The sequence below is a fragment of the Physeter macrocephalus genome, chromosome 11 (assembly GCF_002837175.3).
Source record: "Physeter macrocephalus isolate SW-GA chromosome 11, ASM283717v5, whole genome shotgun sequence".
In the NCBI taxonomy this organism is placed as follows: domain Eukaryota; kingdom Metazoa; phylum Chordata; class Mammalia; order Artiodactyla; family Physeteridae; genus Physeter; species Physeter macrocephalus.
In genome coordinates this window covers 177279245-177302107 of record NC_041224.1, presented here as the reverse complement: position 1 = coordinate 177302107, position 22863 = coordinate 177279245, and the positions used below count along the sequence as shown (strand labels likewise).

Sequence of the window (22863 nt, the reverse complement as noted above, 5' to 3'; positions counted from 1 at the left end):
GAACCCGGTTCCCCTGCATCGGCAGGCGGACGCGCAACCACTGCGCCACCAGGGAAGCCCCTAGAATTTTATTAGTGCGATTTTTAATGTTCTTTTCTCTAACTCTTAGAGATCAGTGTGGTGTGTCTTCTGCGCTGAGGGCACGTGGTGTTTTTGGAGTAGGCCACATGTCAAGCGCTCACCAGCCCTCTGCAACCCAGAGCACAGTGGGGTCCTGCTTCCAGGCCCCAAGGCACCCCCGACGCCAGGTCTCACTCTGGGGCTCGCAGGCTCCTCCCCATTCCCCACCCTCTGTGCCATTACTGCTGCCAGGGAACTCTCTCTAAAATGAACTCAGACCGTGCCATTCTGCTCAAACGCCTCCAGTGGCTCCCCTGCCTATGCAGAATCCACCCTCCACCAGGTGGGCGCTATCACCTGCTTCTAGCACATTTTCAGTCCTAGCAAAAGCTACTCCTTTTTAACCCTTCACAGTCCAGTAAGACTCCCCTCTCTGTTGTCTCCCAAATTCTCCACCCCACCGTTCACTCTGTTCCTCTGCCTGAAGGCTCCACCCTGTCAGCCCTCGTTGCTCAAGGCAAGTCCCCCTCCAAGGCCACCCGGGCTCGTTTCTGCCTCTTGCAGACACAGCGCCAGCTCAGCTGACCCAACATCCACGCGGCACCGAGCGCAGCCCCCTCTTCTGTGTCTTGCACTTACTGTTTGCCCATCTGGAGCTAAAAAAATATCCCCTGTAATGAACTCATCATTCCCCCAAAGATCCTGAGAAAAAGGAGCTTTACTGTAACTTGAAGATCTCACAATAGTTCAATAAATAATTCACTGGGTTCCTACCCTGGAACTAAGTGACAGAGAAACAGAAATGAGTAAACATGGTCTGTGCCAGCACAGGGTTCAGTACTACAGGCTGACCTGGAGACAAAACACTTCTGTTTTTCTCCTCTGTGATCTTTCAGGTTTTGCTCACACTTTGTTAGTTTCCAATACAGAAACAAGTTAATCAACTCTGGGCTCCACAGATATGGGGAAAAAAACGTGTTTCAAAGAAGTCTGCGCCCCGTAAGCAGCAGGGCGGCACGCCTACCGCGGCTCCCATCCTTTCTACCCGTCGCTCTGCTGCTTGCGGCTCAGTCTGGGGGTGCCCGGGGCCCTTCACTCTGTCGACTGTGGTGGGCTTAACTAACCTCCAAAAATAAATGTTGCTGCAGCAGTTCGCCTACTTTCCTAATTATATTTTGATATACAGTCGGCCCTTCGCATCCGCGGACGGGGGGGCGGACTATGAAACCCAAGCATCTGCGAGTTCTGGCACCCAAGGCGGCTCCTAGAGCCAATCCCGCGTGGATACCAAGGGATGACTTATGTTACCAAGCACATTTTTATTGCCACTAATTTTTTTTTTTCTGTATTGATACTGTTAAAGTACAATCCAAAAATATACAGTCAGGGAATACACAGAGAAGAGACAACGCAGCTAGTGTAAAGTTTTTGATGGGGTCTAACGTTAAATTTTAAGGCCAATCTAAATCTGAAAGGAAATAATTTTTGACTAAGAATTTAAAGTCTTGATAAACAACATATAAAACTAAAAAACGAAACACGAGAACATAAAATTACCTGCTGCTTTGTTCTCTTCTTTGGGAGAAACAACCTGTTACAAAAGAAAATACACAACTGTTAACCAAGACCCTAGATGCAGTGAGGAAAAACTGATTATTCAGGCACTGAACAGAATCATAGCCAGAACGTGGACTCAGACAAAAATTAATTTTGGCCTGAACTTGCAGAGCAACCCATGGCACCTAACAGGTCATTTCTGCCTCCTTCCTCGTCCCCTTTCAAATCAGACAGCAGGCAGAATTACTAACTTTTCTGACTAGTGAGTTCTGAGCACGAAGTTTCACGTCCTCCATTGAGCTGTCTGTCTTAACAACCGTGGTGAGGGTTGCTTGCTGACTGCTCCTATCCCACGGGGCTTCCTTGGGGTCTGTGTCACAACGTACGGCTTCCTCCACTGGCGGGGCTGCTACCACGGGGAGAAACTTTTACAAATACCCCCGTGTCGTTTAAAGACATGGGAGACACCTATTCCGGCAGTCAGTGTGCAGATGTGGAAACCACACCCGGGCACGTTTTGGGGCCCTGACACAGGCAGCAGCGGCTGGAGGAGGACAGAGCCGTCCTGGCTCCAAAAGGTACCTCTCCTCTGACCACGCCAGCTGTTAGGCTGCCTGTGGCCATGCAGGCAGACAGGGAGGTGGATCGTGTTACTCCCCGCTTTTGATGTTCCGTGTGCTGCCAAAGAAAGGGGAACACACACAGGTGGGGTGTCACCACGGGAAGCCGGCCACGCCCAGTGCCAACCTGGCGCACTCACCACGGCGCGCTTCACCTGCCGGGGGGGACTAGGCTGCGGGGACGGTTTCTTGGGCTGCTGGGTCGGTGGCGGCGGCTGCGGCTGGGCTGGCTGCTGCGAGTCCTTCTGCGGGGGCTGGGGCGGCTCGGAGCCTTGAGACGGCTGTGACTGTGGCACTTGTGGCGCTTGCGGTGTGGGCTGGAGAGATGGGGGCTGCTGCAGCTGATGGGGCGTGTGATGAGGCATCTGTTGTTTCCCTTGTGAGTAAAGATCCAGGATTTGGTGGCAGATGTCTAAATGATAGGGAACAATTACATTTGCCACAAATTGATATTTTAAATAAAATTCTACCTAGAAAAACACATACTCCCATTGCCCTAGCAGGTGCGATTCCCCTACAAGGGCCAATATGTGGCTGTCATATTTGTAATTCACCAATCCCTGGTGTGCACAGCACTGGTGTGCATTTTTAGTTCACCAAAACTATGTGTTTGGACAGAATGACTATTACATTAGAGAATGTGATTAAAGAATAGTCTGCGTGTACCTGTTTGGGAGACTCCATTCTCGGGACTCATTCTTCCGCCCAGGGAAGAATGATCTAAATATGGAACACCCTGCAGAAAGCTCAGCACGCCCTGTACCTTCCAAAACATCCACAGGGACGTCTTGCACAAACTGCTCCCACCATCTCCGGTACATGGGTTTGGAGGTCCATTCCTGTATTTCAAACTTGCACAAACGTCCTGCAAGGTACATCACTGCCACTGCTATGATCTCTGGTTCCCACTGTAGTGACAAGGTCGTGCAGAGACTAGTTCAACAAGAAAAAGAGGTGACTTGACTTGGATGAGCAAACGTTTATGATTAACCCAACGCATGGAGATTAGATGCCGTATCTAAATGTCAGTCTGCTTATTTTTCCTTATACATGATCAAATAAAGTATTATAAAGAAGCAAGTTTTTATTCTTCTAAACGTACCGAGATAAGTTACTTTAACTATAGCTACTAATTTGTTCCGTAAAAAATCAGAATTCCAGCACATTCAAAAATTGCTATGTCATGAAATACAAATGAAAATGCTTAAGTTCTTCAAACGGCTGGAAGCCTAGCACTGAACCATCTCCTTACATGATGGCAACTCCACTCGCGGGCACTCTGTTCCCCACCCAGCACCTCCTTAGATCTCTCAGCTCCAAGAACATCAAGGCTCTAAAACCATTACAAGGAAGTATAAAGTTGCAAATATTTTGCAAAATGAAATGGATTTAAGTATATACTTGTCAAAATTCTCTGGTGTATTGTTTTGGACTTATGTTTCAGACCGGTGATCAGACTTCAGCATCCTATACCACCGTGATGTGGCAGGGTATCCCCTCTGCCGGGAAGCAGATGACCTGGACTTTAACCCCAAGTCTGCCGTTAACTGGCTCCTTAAGCTGGGGCAAGTCACTTTCCTCACTACAAAATAAGGGGTTTGGATTAGATGACACATAAAGTCCCTACCTATTTTAAAATACCATAATTAAACCAACATTTGAACCCATGTACCTGTCGTTTACGAATGTCCAAGCCATTTGAACCAACTTTTGAATTTTGTTTTTATCACCTAGAAACGGGGAAGAAAAGGCAAATTAGTAATAGAAAGGAAAGAAAAAAGAATGCATGAGAAGCAACAAGTACTTATTTAAAGCCTACTGTGTGCTTAGCACCACCCCCAATACACAGCAAAGAGCTTCTACCTGGGAAACAAGGACAAATGAGCGGGCCCAAGTCCCACCTCTGTTCTCTTTCTGCATGACCTACAATGAACCACCATTTATGGGAAACCTGGCTCCAAGGCTGATTTTATTAGGCTATTTAAAAAATCCTGACTCATTTTCCTGCCTCATATCACTTGGCAACTGGATGACAGAATCTGTTTATACATAAAAGGAAACAGCGTTAACAGCTATAATATTGAATTGTCTGGCAAGCTATGGCCTAGGTACTTCACACACTGAACTTTCTGCTGTCCTCTTTTGAGAAGCGTAATCTGAGTGTCATCAAATTTTTATAAAGATCTGATTTCAGAATGAAAAAGTTCTCTTAACTTTTTTTTCTTACCTTTGAGTTGTTTCGCATACTTGAGTAGGAATTGGTATGGATGTTCCACCTGTAAATCAAACTTTATGGTCTGTAGTAAGATTCTCTCCAGAACCATTACTTCTTCCTAAAAATGAAATAACAAATGTTGAGAGTAATTTCAACCACAGGTCTGAAACTGCATTAAAAAAGTGAGCTTTCTTTTTATTCTCTCTTCAAGTTATATTTTAGCAACTATTTTTCATTCCTTTTCTCCTCTCTCCCACTCAGGCCTTTAACACACTCAGAGACAATGATAAATTCTGAAAAGAACTAAAAGTAGGAAGACAAAACAATCAGAGTTAATTTTTAAAAACCTACTTGAAACAAAGTAAACATTCTTAGAAATGTTATTACTTTCCATACAGATGAGCCCCCTTTACAAAATAGACCTTTACTTTACAGATACTTTAGTTTCTTTCCAGACCTCATTAAAAAAATGCAATCTTCCAGGCATTTACATTGAAAATTTTAAGCAAGAAAGATTATGACAGTGGCAGCTTCACACAAACCTAGACAGTGAATTGTGTGTGTGTGTGTGTGTGTGTGTGTGTGTGTGTGAGAGAGAGAGAGAGAGAGAGAGAGAGAGAGAGAGAGAGAGAGAGAGAGAATGAATATGGGGGAACGTCATTTTTGTGTTTTAATCTTTCATCTACCTGAAACAAGGTATCCCAATGTCATTTACTGAGTAAATTATCATTTTCTCTTTTATTAAGCCACATCCTGAACTGTCTATACACACACACACACACACACACACACACGTGCGCACACACACACAATCTTCTCTGTTCACTGCTCTGTTTGTCTACTTCTGTACCAGGATCAGAGATTTAACATTTGGAAGGGACGGTTCAATGATTGTTCCTCTTTTAAAAACCTTTCTTGTTTTAGCCATGTTCCCCCCACCACCTGCATTTTGATATCATTTTATTTAGTATCATTCTAGGAAGAATGAAAGCTACTGATGTTCTGATTGGGAACTCACTGAATTTACAGAATAATTTAGGGAAATGGGCATTTTAAACTACACTGAATCTTCCTATCGAAAATTTATTTATGAAAATCTTCTTTTCAGTCCTTCAGTAGTTTTAAAGCCTCCCCGCCCCAACACGGTTTCCACAAATTTATTATAAGGTGTATTCCTGGATATATTATTTTACTGCTGCTACTGTAAATGGAATCTCTTATTATACTTTCTAACTAATGTCCATAAACAACTTCTTGAATTCAACCTCTGTAGAGCCTGATTGTCCGAGCACTTACAATTTTACTTGATTGTAAAATACAGTTAAGATGCTCTGTGTGGCAAGAACAATTACAATCACTTGTTTGAGTCGAAGAAGAAAGGGCCTTGGAGACACTGACAATCTCATCATTAACAGCTGCATAAACCCGTCAACTCTGGGAAGAGAAGCCATGTAGATAACTGGCTTTCAGGTTAAAGTATGGCATCACTTCACAGAATGTAGAGACGATTCTACCGTGAGTGTTATTCCAAACGGCAGGGCGAGGTGAAACTTCCCAGAAGTTTCAACATATTCCTTAAATTTAGAAACAATCTTTTACCAAGTGTCCAGACTGTAGCCCATATAGTATTACGAGACAGCCCAAGGCCTGGCCTCCCCTTGTGTTTCAAATACTCAATTAATGGAATAATTATAGGTCTGGGTGCCAACATGTTTCCTCAGGGAACTTTCCCTCAGCCCCATACTTCCTGTCTGGAGCACCTGTCTAGGTTCCCAGATCAAATGCCCTCACCGCACCTTTCAACAACTTTTATAGCATTTATCACAACTCACAATCAGATAGCTGGCTATCTGAATATTTGATTAAAATCTGTCGCACCACTCGACTGTAAAATCCATGAGAGCAAAAGCCAGGCCTGCTTTGCCACCTGTTAATGTCTAGTGCCTAACGCAGAGCCTGGAACAAATACTTGTTGAACACACGAGAAATCAATGTAACAGGGAGAAACCATGGAGTTAGGGCAAAGCTAAGTAAGACAAAAAAGTTGCACATGATTCGGGACCGTATTTTTTCTAATTGCTTATATTGCCGCCTCCCCCCAAACTTCCCTCCTTTCCTCTCCGGCGAGGAAAATGTCTTCCACAATGTCCTCACCGCTCCCAGATCCAGGGTTCCTTCCTTTGGCCCCGACACCCAGTCACGCCTGGGGAGACTGCACATGAGAGAGAGAAGGGCAGGCTGCAAAGCCCCTCTGCCCACCTGAGTCAGGCTGGCCTGGCTTAAAAGCCTGATTAGCACGGCTGTTGCCCTCTTCCTGACTTCCGGGCCCTGGAGCTGCAGAACTTCTGCCTCACTGTGCCTGGCCGGGATCTCGGTTTCCTGATGTGTTGGTACAGTGGGTAAAGGTTGAAAGTAGAAGGGGACTCCTCCAAAGGCGCCCCGGACAGACACGCCAGCTGCTGCCACGCGCCCCTGCCCTGCAGCGCTTCCAGATCTTTGCGACTCCTTCTGGGCAACCACAGCTCATCAGCCACAAGGTCCCTGTGACCAAGACCTGACTAAAGCACAGCACATTCCTCCAACCGTCTCCCTGCTGTGTGAAAATCAAAACCCTACAGGCATTGGAAACATTATCTGATGCTACGTTACTTTTATAAAAGTACATTTTTGACCACTGTTAGTATGAATTCCTCATAGGTCCACATTTTTATAAACAGGTGAATGGATTTATAAATAAGTGCAAAGGACAGAGTTATCCACACTGACAGTACTTACAAATCACAACCACAGTATGTGCAAAAGCATTCTGGGCCTGTTACCTCCTGGAAGGCACACACGCTGTAGACACACACACGGGTTCTGCTGGGCAGGGGGAGGCCAACTCTCAAGGGAGGCAATACCAGCTGACTAGGAAAAACAGGGCCGTGGACGTGCTGAACGCCATCGTCTGGCTTAGTTTTGCTTTAACTGTGATTCTGAGTTTCTCCCCACATTCTTAGTTTGTCATTTATTCAACAAGTACCTGTTGAATGCCTACCCTATCCAGCCACTGCACTAGGTATCAGGCAAAACAGACAGGGTCTTAGCTCTCACAGATCCACAATTGAGAAGAGGAATGTTCTTCGTGTGATTATCTGGTTAAAATCTATCCAATTATGAGCTGTGACAAACATTATGAAGGATAATTTGCAAGTGCTGTAAGGGTTACAATGGGGGGACCCTGACAAGAACAGGGGAGGAGGAAAGCTGCCGCCGACCCCTAAAAGTGGTCTTTTTAGAGCATAATAAAATGACGTGTACAATTATTTTACCACCACTTCCTGACATTAGCAGGGGTTGTGGGGAAGGGACAGGACGGATAGTATATCAATCTGGGTGTCTGCAAATGTTAATACCTTCCACCACTCTTGGGAAGCAAAAGACACACAGCACACATAGACACATTTGTACATCCAGCATCTGTACATTCCGTCTTCCCAGAAGCCAGCTGGAGATGAACCCAAGAAGCCAAACTGCTTCTGGGCCTAGGAGTGCTAAGGGCCATGAGAGGACTTTGCTCACACACGTTCTATGTGCTACTGCCCCTACCGGGCTCACAACCCAGCATGGCACATTAGCAGATGCTACTTAAATGTAGGCTACGTTATCTTCCCTCCTTTCTCACAGAAGCAAGGAAGAATACCTTCTGCATAAGTCCTCTTAGGGACACAGGGGACTGGCAGATACAGGGCCACAGCCATTGTCAACACAAAGAACTCTATCATAATGCTGTTGTGAGGAATCAAGGCCTGAAAGCAGGAAGTTATGACTCTTACCTTTGGGTCATCTCCAAACTGGCCAAATTGTACATCATTTAATAAACTACGAGCTGTTTTGATGATATCTTTACATTTTTTTGGTGTTTCTTCTACTTTCCCAGCCAGAAAGAGACAACAAGCTCCTGTCACCTAAAAGGAAGACAAAAGCTCCTGAGATCCTGTTATCAAAGCTCACATAGAAACAGAAAAAGCATTTTGGGCCTTCACAACAAACTGGGCTCCCTCACTCGCCTACCGGCTTCTTTCTCATTTGCAAACACTCGGACACTCTAAAGTCTTGAAGGAAATGTCACATACAAATACTCTACCTGCCCTGCCATTTGGCTTCATAAATTATTTTAAATTTAGTTTTCTGAATAAAATGTCATGTAAACAAAGTAGCCACCAGAAAGGGAAAAAAGTCACAGAAACAAATTTTCTTTTCACATTGCAATCTTAAAGACACTGACTCCCTGACTGGTACACCCAAACGCATGTCCTCTGGAATTCCCCTCTGCACTACTGCCCATGCTTTCTTTTTCCTTCCTCACGCTGTGTGGCTCCTGGTCCAGTTCCTACGCCACTGTGATCTTCTCACTGCTCTACCTTCAGCTTTCCTTTGCCCGCTCGCTCCAGTCTCTCCTACCTGCCCCTCCCTTCACAGAATCCTGACCACGTTAGACATCAGTGAGATCCTGTGCCGGGGTACAAAGCGGATCCTGACACGGTCTCCTTCCCCTAGAACGTCACAAATTAATGAGGAAGATGTGTACAAAACTAAGTAAAATCTTAGCAAAAGGAAGACCCCCCAGCAGACTAACTTCCTGTTACATCTAATTCTTCTTCTTCATGAAACCGTTCCATCACTTCAGTTTACCTACTGAAGCCACAGTTCCCTAGTCTGGTATTCAAGGCCCACTACGGTCTGGTTCAGTCTACCTTACCACCCAGGGCCCCACCATGCCCTTCCTGCCGACAGGCCTCCTGGCTGCCGTGCACGCCTCTGCCAGGCCTTGGCTCACGCTGCTTTCTGTAGGACTGCTGCTCTGTCCCATCTCAGCACGGATAAGTCCTACTTACAGTCAAGGCTTGCCTCAGTGCTGGCACCTCCTCCCCAGCATTTTCCTCGATCCCTCTATGATGTAGTTAATCTCTCCCCTGAATGCTACAGCTTCCTTCTGTACCTCTCCTATGGCCTCACTCTCTACAGTGTGTTTTGTACCTGTCATACCATCTACCCTGGACTGAAAGCTACTTGACGCAGACTCTCCCACAGACCATAAGACAGTCCATGTCTTAAGGAGTAACTGAAGAATAACGGATATGGCATAAAGAACTACTACGCCGTCTTGGCCTTTGTTGGGTCTCAACTGTACGGCCAATTTTATCTTGGGAAAAGTAACAAAGAAGCAAATTTTCACACTAAGTACAATATGATTACGGTTCATATTGGATTAAGTAAAAAACTTAAAAATACTTTAATACAGTTAATTGGGAAAAAACAAAGTTTAGACTTTGTTTTTGTTTATATATGATTTTGTTTATATATAATATGTACCATACAAAAATAAATACTTTCTGGAAAATAAAGAGAGAGACTACAATCTGTCCACTAAACTGTGTGGAAATAATAACATGTGATAGAAAATTATAATAAAATTCAAACACTTACATATCTTGGGAATTGCTTGAAGGAATGAAACATATAGAAGCGATGAAAATAAATTATTCCAGTTGCCAGGGTATCATAGTGTCTGTTGTTCTGGTTAAGGGCTTTGGCCAAGAATTTTTACAGGTTACGTCTTAGTTAAATGTGGAAAACACAATAAAGGCAAACAATAACAACAAGAGCAGTGGGAAAGCAAACACTAGCAGTGGCAAAGCAGGTGAATGGGAATCTCCGGTATCGGAATTCTGGTACAAGCTGAAGTCTATGCGGTAATAAGGCAGGGCTTCACTATCCTTTAGAAATACCTCAACTGAGGTCACTGGGTGCTATTTTCCATCCTGGTGGCCACCTGCTCAAAGGCCAATTCTACACATTTAAATGATAAAAAGGAAAGAGAAAAATCCCTGAAGAGCCAAGCAAATCTGAAGTAACATTTAAATAAGAAAGCTAATTAAGAGCTGCTTTAGTCGGGGATGTTGCTTGCTCTTCCGTCTATAGCATTTAATTTAATTTGTGGTGGTGGTGGGGAGTCTGTCTATCAGAGATCCCAGAATCAGGATACAGTCCCAAACGTGTGCCCACATCAAAGATGAACCGAGCCCCTTCTCGGCGGTAGCGGGCCTCAGTGGCCGGATCGAGTCCTTCTAGTTGAGAGGGTGTATGAGCCAAGTCTTTTTTATCCCAGTACCAGCATGGTTTTGTGTGGTCCAGGTTTGCTGAGGTTACTGAAGGGCTTGAATTTTCTTTATTCTCCTTCATTTATTGAAGTAGACTTGTTCTTTCCAACAGACTTTCTGAAAATGTTAGAATCCTGAAAGAAAGAGAAGAAGCAGTAATGCTGGAAAGGGATACCTCACGTTAAATAATCCCAATCGTTATAAACAGTCTACGATCACAGATTTGTACTTGATAAAAATTTTTCAATAGAGGAGGCACTACTGATTGGTAGTCAGAAGCCCGGGCTCACCTCCAAACACAAATTTAACACTTAAGTGACCCACAGTATGATAAATCCCAAATTTCATAGCTTAAAAGGAGGAGCTTTTCTGTCTCATTTCCTTCTGCCTTTTTTCACTAGGCCCAGCTCCCTCATGCTGGTCTAGATTCTGTTCTTCAGTAAAACCCAGGTTGGTCCTAACCCCCCCAAAAGATTTATGCTCCAAAATTATCCATTTCTTCCATCCAGCATCTAGTCAAATTTTTCCCTGTTTTAGTTTACTTGATTTCATTTAGGTACGTTCACTTAGAAAAGCCACCAGACTGGATGAATTCATATCTGCACAAGCCACTGAACTGAGCAATGTAGATCGGGTGTGGGTGTAGTGATCTGGGGAGAAAGGGTGGAGGGAGGTGGTCCACAAGGGAAGGAAGGAGGTTCCTTTAAATTTTTCTTGCTTTCTCATCCTCTTCTCTTTCATTCAGAATGAAGAGATTCTCTAAAAGCTGTATGCTGAGAAAAGAAAATGAAAAATAAGGACTCTCAGCGAGAGGCCGTCATAATATGGAAATTGTAAACTGGATCAGAGAATAGACATTTTCATACAGGGCAGCAAAAGGGTTCTAAAAGAGGTAGCTAGAACCAGGGTGGTCTGGTTCAGCAAGAAAATAGCAGTTCGGCAGCCAGGCTCTGGGCCAGGGCCATCAGTTAATCTAGAAGCCTAACTTCTCCTGTGTGCTGCCTCATTTCTGGTGGGAAAGGTGACATGGAGGGCTGACTGCTCTCCTCCTTGCACCTGGGAGCTCTAATGAGAAACGTTCCCTCCAACAGGAAGAATTAAGTACTACCTGGAGAAAAGTAATCTTCTTGAACTAATTTACACTCTGTGTGACTGAACTGGGCAACAGGTGGGGGCCGGGGGAGACCGGTTAACTAAAGCCTCAGTGTGTACGAAGAGTTCCCAATCAGATGCTCAGTAAATATGAAGAGCTGGGAGTTAGATGTCATACTAGATATATTTTCTCACCTATCAGATTGGCAAAAAGTCCAAAAGTTTGACAATATACTCTGTTGGCAAGGCCAGGGAGAAGCAGGTAATCTCCTATGTCGCTGGTGTGAGTACAAAGTGGAACCACTCTCACACAGGGGAATTTGGCAATATCTAACAAAATTACATACACATTTGCTCCTTGATTTAGCAATTCCACTTCTAAGTATTCACTCTGACAATAAGATCACAAATATGAAACAACAGGTGCACAGATCATTCAAAGTATTGTTTATAATAGCAAAAACTGTAAACAACGTGAAAGTCCATTAGGGCACTGGTTGAATAATATGGTACATTAACACAAATGCGTACCATGTAGCTATTAAAAAAGACTGAGAAAGATCTTTAAGTACTTGTATAGAGAAATTTCCAGGATCAGCAAGGTGCAGGATAGCATACACAGCTATGTTAGTATCTAAGTAAGAAAAGTGGGGAAATACAAAGTAGAAATATCTATTCTTAAAAAACTAATTTAAAAATTGGTTGTCAATAGGGAATGGGGAAGAACAGGATGAACTGGGATGGGAACAAGATTTCTCTGAGTACATCTTTTTATACAGCTTTTATTTAAAAACAACAACACCAACCTTTCATTTTAAAATGATTTTAGATTTAGAGAAGAGTTGTAAAGATGGTACAGAGAACTTTTGTATACCCTACAGCCAGCTTCCCCTAATGTTAACATTTTATATTACCATGGTACATTTACCAAAACTAAAATATTAATTTCGGCTCATTATTTTTTAAAATAAATTTATTTATTTTATTTTTGGCTGCGTTGGGTCTGCGCTGCTGCGCGCAGGCTTTCTCTAGTTGCGCTGAGCGGGGGCTACTCTTCGTTGTGGTGCGCGGGCTTCTCATTGCAGTGGTTTCTCCTGCTGTGGAGCATGGGATCTAGGCGTGCGAGCTTCAGTAGTTGTGGCACACGGGCTCAGTAGTTGTGGCACGTGGGCTCTAGAGCACAGGCTTAGTAGTTGTGGCGCACGGGCTTAGCTGCTCCGCGGCATGTGGGATCTTCCTGGACCAGGGCTCGAACCCATGTCCCCTGCACTGGCAGGCGGATTCTTAAGCACTGCTCCACCAGGGAAGTCCCAATTCCGGTACATTATTAATTAAACTATAGTCTTGACTCGGATTTTGAGTTTTTCCAAGAGTCATTCAGGGATCTAACCCAGGATGCTACACTGCATTCAGGGGTCACATTTCCTTAGCATCTTCTAATATGTAAGAGTTCCCCAGTTTCTCCTTGTTTATCATGACTTTACCAGTTTTGAAGAGTACTAGGCAGATTAAAATGACTGATTTAGGTTTGCCTGATATTTTCCCATTAACAGACTGGAGTTTTGAGGAAAAATGGCATAGAGGTAAAGTGCCCTTCTCGTCACACCACATTAGGGGGGCAGGTGATATCAGAATGACTTCTTACTCTAACTGTGAACATTTGGTTAAGATGGGGTCTGCCAGTTTCTCACTGTAAGTTACTATTTTCCCTTTCGCTTTTCTATTCCTTAAAAGTGAGTCACGAGGTCCAGTCCACACTCTAGGGTAAGGGAATTAAGCGCCACCTCCTGGAAGGAGATGTATCAAAGAATGTGTGGACCTATGTTAAAACTACCACAATAATTTGTAAACATTTGGGGGGAAATATTTTGCAATGCAAAGTACCTGTTTCTCCTGAAAATTTCACCCATTAATTTTAGCATTCATCTGAGGATCCTGTCTGCAACCATTATTATTGTGGTGTTCTAGTGGTGATTTTCTATTTCCTTCCTTCCTTCAACATTATTTGGAATTCTTTTGTAAGAAAGATTTGTTCCTTCTCCCTCATTTATATATTCAATAATCTATTTACACAAGGATGGGCTCATCAATACTTATCTTATTCTTTGAGTTATAATCTCACACTACCATTATTTTGTTGCTCAAACTGGTCCAGTTTATAGCCATTTGGAAATAGCTCTTTTGGATTGGCTCCTGAGTCCTTTTGTAACTTTGACTTTTGCATCATGTAAATATTTAACATATTCATGACCTTAACTAAAAAAGCAAACTCTAAAACTCAAAATAAACCCCATGTACAGCAAACAGGCAACATAACCACGCAGAAAATCATTGTAAGTAATTTCTGAACTAGTTCCGTATTCTAAAGACAAAAAGAGCTGCAAAGGAATCTTAAACTTCGCTAATGCATTGCTAGTAGTAGCATTAATATTGTAACCGTCAAACCATTTTTTTCTGGTATACTGTAGGATAAAGCAAATATATAAATGGTACAACTGAAATTTTCAGTGCAAAGGAAACATATATATATGATATATACACATGAACATATATATGAACGAGATAGAAGGTTAAGAAAAAACCTGTAATGTTACATTTTCACGGAAAAAAATCAAAATAAGTCATGGTTAAAAAGACTATATATATATATATATATATATATCTCTCTCTCTCTCTCTCTCTCAGTTCTGTTCATTTCCAGTACCTAGAAGCAATGGCACTCCCATAATCAGGAACACATCTAGTGCTCAAATCTTAGTTTTCAACACCATTACCCTCCAAAAGGAACCAGGTTTCCTTTCCAGTTTGGGGTAGGGGCCTGCCTGGGATGTGCTCAGAATAATGGAAGATTATCAAAAGACAGAAGAGCCATCATGGACTCCCACCGGACAAATTCAAGGAATTTAAATATTATAAAGAAAAATGATGATGAATGATTGTAAAAGAGTGACTAAACAATGCATGAGTCCACAGTAACATTAAAAAATGTGTGTGTGTGTGTGTGTGTGTGTGTGTGTGAAATCAATCTGCTTTGCCAGCACTGGTAATAATTATCGTGAAAAAAGTCCTTTACCTTGAACGGAAACAATCAAACTTGGCATCACTAACAGGGTGAAAACCTGCTAGTACGTGTGCCTAACGTGATGCAACATGAAAATAAAATAAATATCAACCACCTATAGACTATTCTTAACCCCCAAAAGCCTAACCTAAATCCAACCAAACCCTTAGAACTAAATTCCAGTTTACAGTAAATACTGGGGGTAGAAGACCACGTTAAATGGTACAATGCAGATGCTATTGGTCACATTCAGAAAGTGTGACACTCTATAAGACAACTGACCGTGAAAAAAACAAAAAGACGGGAGGAACTGTGCCAGATTTTAAAAGACTACAGAGGCTTAACAATCAAATGAAATGTGTGACCCTTGACTGGATGAAAATTTGAACAATTAGAGAAATTTTAATATGGACTACATATTAGAGGCTATTAGGGAATTACTGTTAATTTTCTCAGGGGTAATAGTGATATGGTGATTAGAAAGGAGAATGACTTTATTTTTTAGTCTGAAGCATTTAGGGGTGAAGTGTCATGATGTCTGCAATTACTTTCAAATGGTCTTACTAAAACACTCACTCAAATAGCAAAGATGGCAAAAATGTTAACATGTGTCCAGTCCGGGCCATAGGTAAACGATCAGCCACTGTACTCTTTTCTTACTTACTAAAAAGCTGGGGGAAAAAAATCAGATGAGACTGCTTAGGAGACCAGGACTCTTATCTCCTCTGATCTGACAGACAGTATCTCTCAGTAGTCAAGGAACAGGTGTTAATGTGTGCGTAGTGGTTTTATGTTAAAATAATCTTTAAGTGCACTGTAGCGTACAAAAAGAAAGTACACTAATTTTAAGTGTATAGCTTATTAATATTCACAACATGAATACACTTGTGTAGCACCAACCAGCTGATAAGCAGAATACTACCAAAATCCCAGGGGTTCTCATTCTTCTCCTAATCACTATCCCCCCAAAGATAACCAATATCTTGACCTCTATTTCCACCAATTAGTCTTTCCTGTTTCTAAAGGATGTGGAATGAGATAATATCACTCTTTTACAACTGGCTTCTTTTGCTCAGTATTATGTTTGTGGAGTTCATCCTTGTTGCATTCTCATTATTACACAGCAGGGGTTTGCAAGCCGGGGTGAATCTGGCCCCCCAGGGGACATTTGGCAATGTTTTGGTTGTCACAATTGGTGGTGGTGGGGGTGTTGCTGCTGGCATCCAGTGGGTAGAGGCCAGGAATGTTGGTGAACATTTTTTAATGCACAGAACAATCCCTCACAGCAAGGAATTAACTTCGTGCTGAAGCTGAGAAGCTCTGCTGCATGGTATTCTACTCTGTGAATATAACAATTTATCCATTCTATGTGGATGAATATTTTAGATGTCTCTGGTTTTTGATTATTAACAATAGTAATAAACATTCATGTACATTCTTGTAGCGCAGAAGGCAACTGGCCAATTGGCTGAGGGAATCAATATCTCAGCATATCTGTAATTTATTCACAGTACACTTGTTGGGACTCTCTAAGATATATTAGACTAACGGTTCTCCATGTACTTATTCATTCAAATATTCTCTGAGCATTTACTATGAGCCAGGCCTCAACGACATAATGGGAAACAAGAGAGGCCAGGTCTCCGTCCCACCAGAAGCTTACATTCTAGTGGCAGAGACAAAGAGAAACAAATATGTCAATATCTGTCAGAGACTGGTAAGTGCTATGAAAAATAATAAAGCACGGTCAGGGGAGAGAGAGTGACGAGTTAGGGCTGTTTAGAGATTTGCATTAGAAGACCAGTTAGAAGACTATAGCAGCTGTTTAAATAATGCCTAACGAGGTCCTGTCCCCACAAATAGCAGTGGGAGAAAGAGGGGCATCACAACTGGCTGTGAGGCAAAGAATGGCAAGAGATGATTTCAAGTTTGCTTTACTGACAGAGGAGGGTGATACTAAAAAGAAAAATGGGGAAGAAAAAGAGTTTTTTTAAAAAATTGAAGTATAGTTGATTTACTATGTTTCAGGTGTGAAAAAAGAGTTGGTTTTGATGGGGGAGGAAAAGAATTTGGCTCTATAAATACTAGGTTTGAAGAACTTCTAAGATACTTGTGTGGAGATATCCACCAGACACATAAACAGGCCTGCTGAAATCTGGAACGGACACATCTACTTGGGATTCATCTATATAAAACTGACAGCTGAAGTCATGGTGATGGACAGAGGATGGAGAGTGAAGATGGGGACACAACTCTGAAGAACTCGAGGAAGCAAGAAGGAGAGAACGGGAAGGAATGGTCAAAAGGTAGGGAAATTTGCACCCTTAATTGCATAAGAAACCAAGGGGTACCAGCTTTAAGTCAGAGGCGGCAGTCAACAGTGACAAGTGCTAAAGAAAAATTAAAGGACGGGAATTAAGGAAAGGTTATTGGATCGGTGACTAGTCATAAAACATTGAAAATTCACTGTAGTGGTGGTTGCACAACTCAATGACTTGTACACTTTAAATGGGTGATTTGTGTGATATGTGAATTGTCTCAATAAAGCAGATATATACACGTGTAAATAGAAGAAACTTTCGGAGGTGCGGTAGGGCAAAAGGAAGACTGCACAGGGTGTTAAAGAATGAACAGGCTATAAAACAGGTTATTGTTTCTTCAGCATAAAGGAGAATGAAGGATGTCTGAAGCCAGAAGGAAAGGAGCCACTAGAGGAGGCTGAACAAGCCACTGAGGGATTAATGGGCCAAGAGATAATAAAAAGCATAGGGATAATAAAAAAGAGCTTCCTTAGGAAGGAAACTCTTTCTCTGAGACAGAAGGGAAGGGAAAAGTGTGAGGAAGATATTTAAAAAATCATTTAAGGGGGAGGAAATAAATCATAAAAGAGTATCTCCATTTTCTCTGGGAAGTGCCAAGACATCTGCTGAGAGGAGAAGGGCAGAGTGGGAAAAAGGGTTAGGAATAATCCAGGAGGGATGAAATAGGGATGGAAAAGTATCTCAGTCCACAAGTGGATAAATCATAAATATATTTAAAGCTGTTTTACCTTGCTGTCACTGCCAAACCCCATGCTAATAATTCTACCCTATATGCCATTAGACTCTGGGGCAGAATAAACAATACATTCAACACAGTGAAAATAAGTTACATAAATAGAACAGAAACAGTCCTCTAAATCATTCATCCCCTGCAACAGTTCTTGCCTCAGTTCTAGAACCCTGTTCCCTATTACTCTTTATTTTTTCACAAGACCCTAAAGTTACAAATTTTCTCATTAGCAGCTTATAATTACTGTGAAAATGACTGAGAGATTTATGAGCTCCACAAGGTAAAAATCTCCATAAACAAGCAGCATGTCAAGGCATTTTAGCAACATCTTTCGGGAATGTGCTTTAGATATATCATTTTACCTGATGAAAGATTAAATGCATTTTCAACATTTAGAATTATGGATACTTACAAATTGGAAACAATAGTAAAGGTCACTACTCAACTTTCTCAGCCAGTACAGAGACTGCCTATAAACACTAATATTTGGTCATTCACTTTCAATTGGCCACTTTCATTAATGTGACCTTAGTAGTTGACAAAGCAGCCTATGGCATTGCTGGGTATCAATAATTGGTGTTCACATTAATTCTTGTACTAGTCTTATCCCCCTGTATCTGGTACATAGATGGCACAGAATAATGAAGGACCGAAATCTACCTTTCAACAACTCTCTGTAGCTCCCACCTAGCTCCCTAAGCCTTGAAAATACCTTTCCCTTTTCCATTAATTGACGTTCATACATGTGAAGACAATTTTTCCTTTCCCTTCTCTTCTGGGTAAACAAATATCCCCATTTTCTCAATGTGGCTTTTAGTGTCACAAGATCCTCTCTAAACATCAGCAATCAGCTTGGAAAATAATACTCTTCATATGATTTGCATAGTACGTGGGTGAAGGGAGATTATTAATATTCAACAACGTGCCCATTGTGTGTCCACTGAGTTGCACCATGACTGCAAGTTGTTTTCTTATCCTCACAATTTATCACTGAGAAAATGGAGCCAAAGAGTCATGAAGCAACTTGTCTAATTCACACAGCCAGTAAATGGCAGAAACACAATTTGTCATTAGAGTGAAATACTGCCTTCCCCCAATCTGGGGAAAATGCTATACTTTGCTTCTATAAATAGAACATTACATCCTAGACCCCCCCCCCTTTTTTTCCAAGTCAGGCCTTCCTCATTTCAAACACACACAACTGAGTTTTGATAAATTTAATAATTCCTGGCAAATTTACATCTTGTTAGTTTTGGTCTATAATTTCAGCCTTTAAGAACTCTTGAATCCTGAGTGTCATCTAACATACTGGCTAACTATCACTACAGGTTTTGAGTGCATTTATTAATTTGACAAGCATGCCTCATATATTTAAAGTTAGTAATAAAAAAAAAGTGCTAACCAGAGTAAGGGCAAGGCCAGAGCCCTGCAACTTATCTCTAAAGACCTCTCTTCAGGCTGACATCAACCCATTAGTCAACATTTGGGGTTTGGTAATTTGAATGGACACATGTCCATCTAACCAGACCTTCCCCAGTGTATTTCTCTCTTGTGTCTATTAGGATAGGAAGAGGGATTATGTCCAGTGTCCTAAGGATCTCAATGGACTCATGTCCAGCAATCCCCCATCCACCACCAGTCTAGTAAACTTATAACAAAAGTAAACATGAGTTGTGTCACCTGGTTTTTTTAAATTGAAACTCTGCTGGTTTGAGGGCATGAGCCCTCTTCCCCAAGTACTTAGAAGCTCTCTTTTTGCTGTCCCAACAAGACTCTAAAACAGATTACTAATAAGCTCTAGCATCCAGAGCCACCTAATTGCTCTCTGCAAAAACTGACACATTTATCAGACTCCAGTCTTGTATCATTAACTGCACTTTTAAGATTCCTCAAAACCTATGAACAATAATTTCACAATCTTATCTGCAAGTATTTTGGTATATCATTTATTTGACCCTGAAAATAGTTAGATGTAATCCAATTAGATATTCCTTATAATCTCCTCAATTACCTTGAACTTAATCCTTCTTGATTTTGTCTTGACCTAGTTTTAGAGACAAAAAACCATTTTTCCTTCTAGATACTTAGCAAACTCTCATTGCTTTCAAATATAATCTCCTGAAACGAACAATTTATTTTGTAAGCCAAAACTATGACCATTGTTTTTCTTTATGACGTTCAATTTTAGAAATGGCATTTAAGATTTAACGATCTCATTAGCAATTAAAATGTTTCTTTATTGCTTGTTGGTGTAAACTACGTTTCAAAATGGAACAAATGTTTAACATGCTTTATGCAAGAATCAACTAATATTTCTCAACAAAGCATCACAAGATAATCAAAATGAGACAAAAGTAAAAAAAAAAAACAAAACTAAAATTAGACACCAACGGTAGTCACTCTGAAAAAACAAAGCAGTCTTGGATAACTATTACATTCATAGCCAAGATTATTTAACAGGCAGGCATCTAAGAACACTAAGAATCTTAACCAAATGTCTATCAATACCGCAACTATTACCACCATCCATCCATTCATTCAGCAATGAAGACAGTTTACTACGTGTCAGGCAGTCCTCTAGGTGCTGAGGATATAAAGCTCCTTCGTGGAGCTTTCATTCTAGCAACATCATTCATACAAACCTCAACCACCTCCAGAATTGCAAGGCAGTGTGCTAGGTATCTTTAACGATACACAAGAGATACACAAGCACTATCAAGTTTACCTTAAAAACATAAAAAAGGCCACCTTCAACTAAATGCTGTGAGAAGCCGTTCCTAACGTCAGAAGATTTAGCGAAAGCTCCGTTTGACTGGCAAACCAAATTTCGGGAGCGCTACCGACCATGCTTTGTGCGGGGAATAGTCTGAGAGCTTTTAGATATCCTCTTGGCTTACGCCTCAACCTTCTAAAGAACAATTTCTCTGGTAACAAACCAAACAACCCAGGAGAGGGTCGGTAAGCGCGATGTGTCGGCAAGAACGAATCTAACCGCGGAAGTGCCTTTTCCTCATTCCTAGTCCCACCCTTGTTACACGGGTCTTCAGATTCCAAAGTCAGAGTACCCTAGATGTGGAACGATACCCAAAGTCTCAGGCGTTACCAAGGTTGGGACCGACACACTGCGAAATAACCGGAAAGACGTGGGTAGTCTTCGGTTGTACCGCTGAGCGTGTGCGCGCCTAAGACCCCTGCCCTTTCTCCCCACCTTCCAGAAAGTCCCCGAACCCTAACCGCCCCTCACTTCGAGCGTCGCTACCTGCTCTACGGTCCGCGCCGGCCTCCCTGATCCGCTCCTGCGCCTCACACCCTCTCCCGGAGCGCGTCTCGTGGCCCCGCCGTCGCCCGCTAACTTCGATCTGCACCCGGGGGGTAGCGGAGGGAGGCGGAATCCGGAAAGAGAGACTCCGCCAGCGGATGGAGGCAGGTGGCCATACCCTAATCCGACCTCCAGGTACGCGGGACTTGAGCGGCACTGCCCGCGGTCCGTCGGCCACTCACCCCTCGCCTCAGGGAAGCCCCTTAGCAACGTCTCTCCCTATTGACTGCGGCCATCTTGGACGTGGAATGTCGAGGAAGCTACGTCATCGCGCTGCGTCCGGGACTAGAAATAAGCGACCGGAGGGACGCCTGTCAACCAATGAGAAGAAAGTAGAGCTCTCAAACGTGAAACGAGCCGCCAGTCTTCTCCTGGCCCCTCCCCGCGGGTCAGCGGTCGCTGCGTGAGGGAGGAGGAGCCCACCAGAGGGCCCATCCCGTCGGAGAGAGGGAATTCGGGAGCAACCGAACCTGCTAACGGAACTTGGGCGCGAGAGGCGGGACCCGGGGTGCCGGTCCTCCAATTAACGCCCGGGCATGGGCTCAGCCCAGCCAATTATGGCCCGGAACCTGGCGGGGGCCGAGCACGCCGCTCTGGCCCCGAAGCCCGCCGGCCCAATGGCTGGGCAGGAACCCGAGCGGAACGGTCCGGGGGCGGTGGGGCGGGGCCGCGCCCATGCGACTGAACCGCGGGCCAATGGGCGGCGGCGGCGGCGGCTCGGGGGCGGGGCCTGGGGCGGGCGGAACCGGGTTGGGCCGCGGCGGCGGGGCCGTCTCAGGCAGCGGTCCCGCCCCCTCCTGTCCGGCCGCAGCCGCCGCCGCCGCTGCCGCCGCCGCCGCCTGGGGCTTGGTTGAGGTGGACTGTGGGTCCCGGCGGAGTGTGGCGCCGCCGCCGCTGCGCGAAGGGGCAAGCGGGCAGGTGAGTGCCGGCGGCGGCCCCTCTGCGCGCGTGGCCCTCGGGGTAGACTCGCGTCGCAACCCCCCCCCACCCCCACCGCCCGGAGTGCTGCGAGGCTGCCCCCAACCCCGGCCGGCGCCCCTCGGCCGTGGTCCGGCCCGCGCCCTGCCGGCCGCTCTGGGCCCAGGGTGCAGGTGTCGGTGTGCGCCCTGGGGCCCGGCGGGCAGGGCTGGGTGCCGGGGGCCAGGCGAGGTCGGAGGGCGCCGCACGGCCTCTGCCCTCCGGCCCTCCTGCGGCGGGGGCGCGCTCACCGCTGCCCAGCGTCCCTTCCCGGCGGCCGATGCTCCGTTCCCCACTCTGCCCGCCTAGAGGTGGCAGCAGGTGCAGGAAGCGCCCGGCCCCTCGGCACCCACCGGGTGGGGCCGGGGTCGGTCCCTCTCGCTCTCGTCGGCTCGGCTCTGCGTGGGGCCGGCTCGCGCGCCCGTTTCCTTCCTCCCTCCCTCCCTCCTTCCCTCCCTCCCTCTCTCCCGTCGTCACTCTGCTGCTCAGGCGAGGACGGTGTGGCTTTCATGTTCCTTTCTCCAAACCTCAGGTGCCCTCGGGGGTGCTCGGGGACTAGCCCCTGCTTCTCTCCGTCACTTTCCAGTTATAAAAACAGTCGTTGAAAATAGGTCATGTTTCTTCCCACGCGCCCTGGCCATCTTCCCCACGCTCCGTGCCCTACTAGGGAGAAGAATTCAGTGCTTTGGAGTTTGTCATTCCAGCATCAAACTCTTCCTCCTCGTGGCTCCAGCCTGGCGATGCAACTGTGTATCCTCTATCCCCAGTTTCTACTCGGGGGTGGGGGG

The 22863-nt window shown here is 44.3% G+C and overlaps 2 protein-coding genes across 6 annotated transcripts in view; one reads left to right on the top strand and one right to left on the bottom strand.

The window, feature by feature from the left end:
* CCNK (cyclin K) overlaps positions 1-21403 on the bottom strand; it is a 25812-nt gene extending 4409 nt beyond the window's left edge. The window contains exons 1-10 of one of the 3 annotated variants that reach the window (XM_028496377.2): positions 21059-21390; positions 11213-11368; positions 10481-10729; positions 9922-10003; positions 8268-8399; positions 4465-4570; positions 3910-3967; positions 3001-3170; positions 2378-2649; positions 1618-1651 (exon numbers count right to left, since the gene is read on the bottom strand). In XM_028496377.2, coding sequence (XP_028352178.1) covers positions 1618-1651; positions 2378-2649; positions 3001-3170; positions 3910-3967; positions 4465-4570; positions 8268-8399; positions 9922-10003; positions 10481-10677 — 1051 coding nt within the window. In that variant the 5' untranslated portion in view covers positions 10678-10729; positions 11213-11368; positions 21059-21390. Of the gene's footprint in view, positions 1-1617; positions 1652-2377; positions 2650-3000; positions 3171-3909; positions 3968-4464; positions 4571-8267; positions 8400-9921; positions 10004-10480; positions 10730-11212; positions 11369-21058 lie in introns of all 3 variants that reach the window. The other 2 variants (XM_024130980.3, XM_024130978.3) reach the window with 2 other exon arrangements.
* Positions 21404-21908: 505 nt separating this feature from the next.
* Positions 21909-22863, top strand: part of SETD3 (SET domain containing 3, actin N3(tau)-histidine methyltransferase) — a 71504-nt gene continuing 70549 nt past the window's right edge. For all 3 annotated transcript variants that reach the window (XR_002892857.2, XM_024130976.3, XM_024130974.2), the window contains exon 1: positions 21909-22036. The gene's annotated coding sequence lies outside the window, so the exon portion shown is untranslated. The remainder of the gene's footprint in view (positions 22037-22863) is intronic.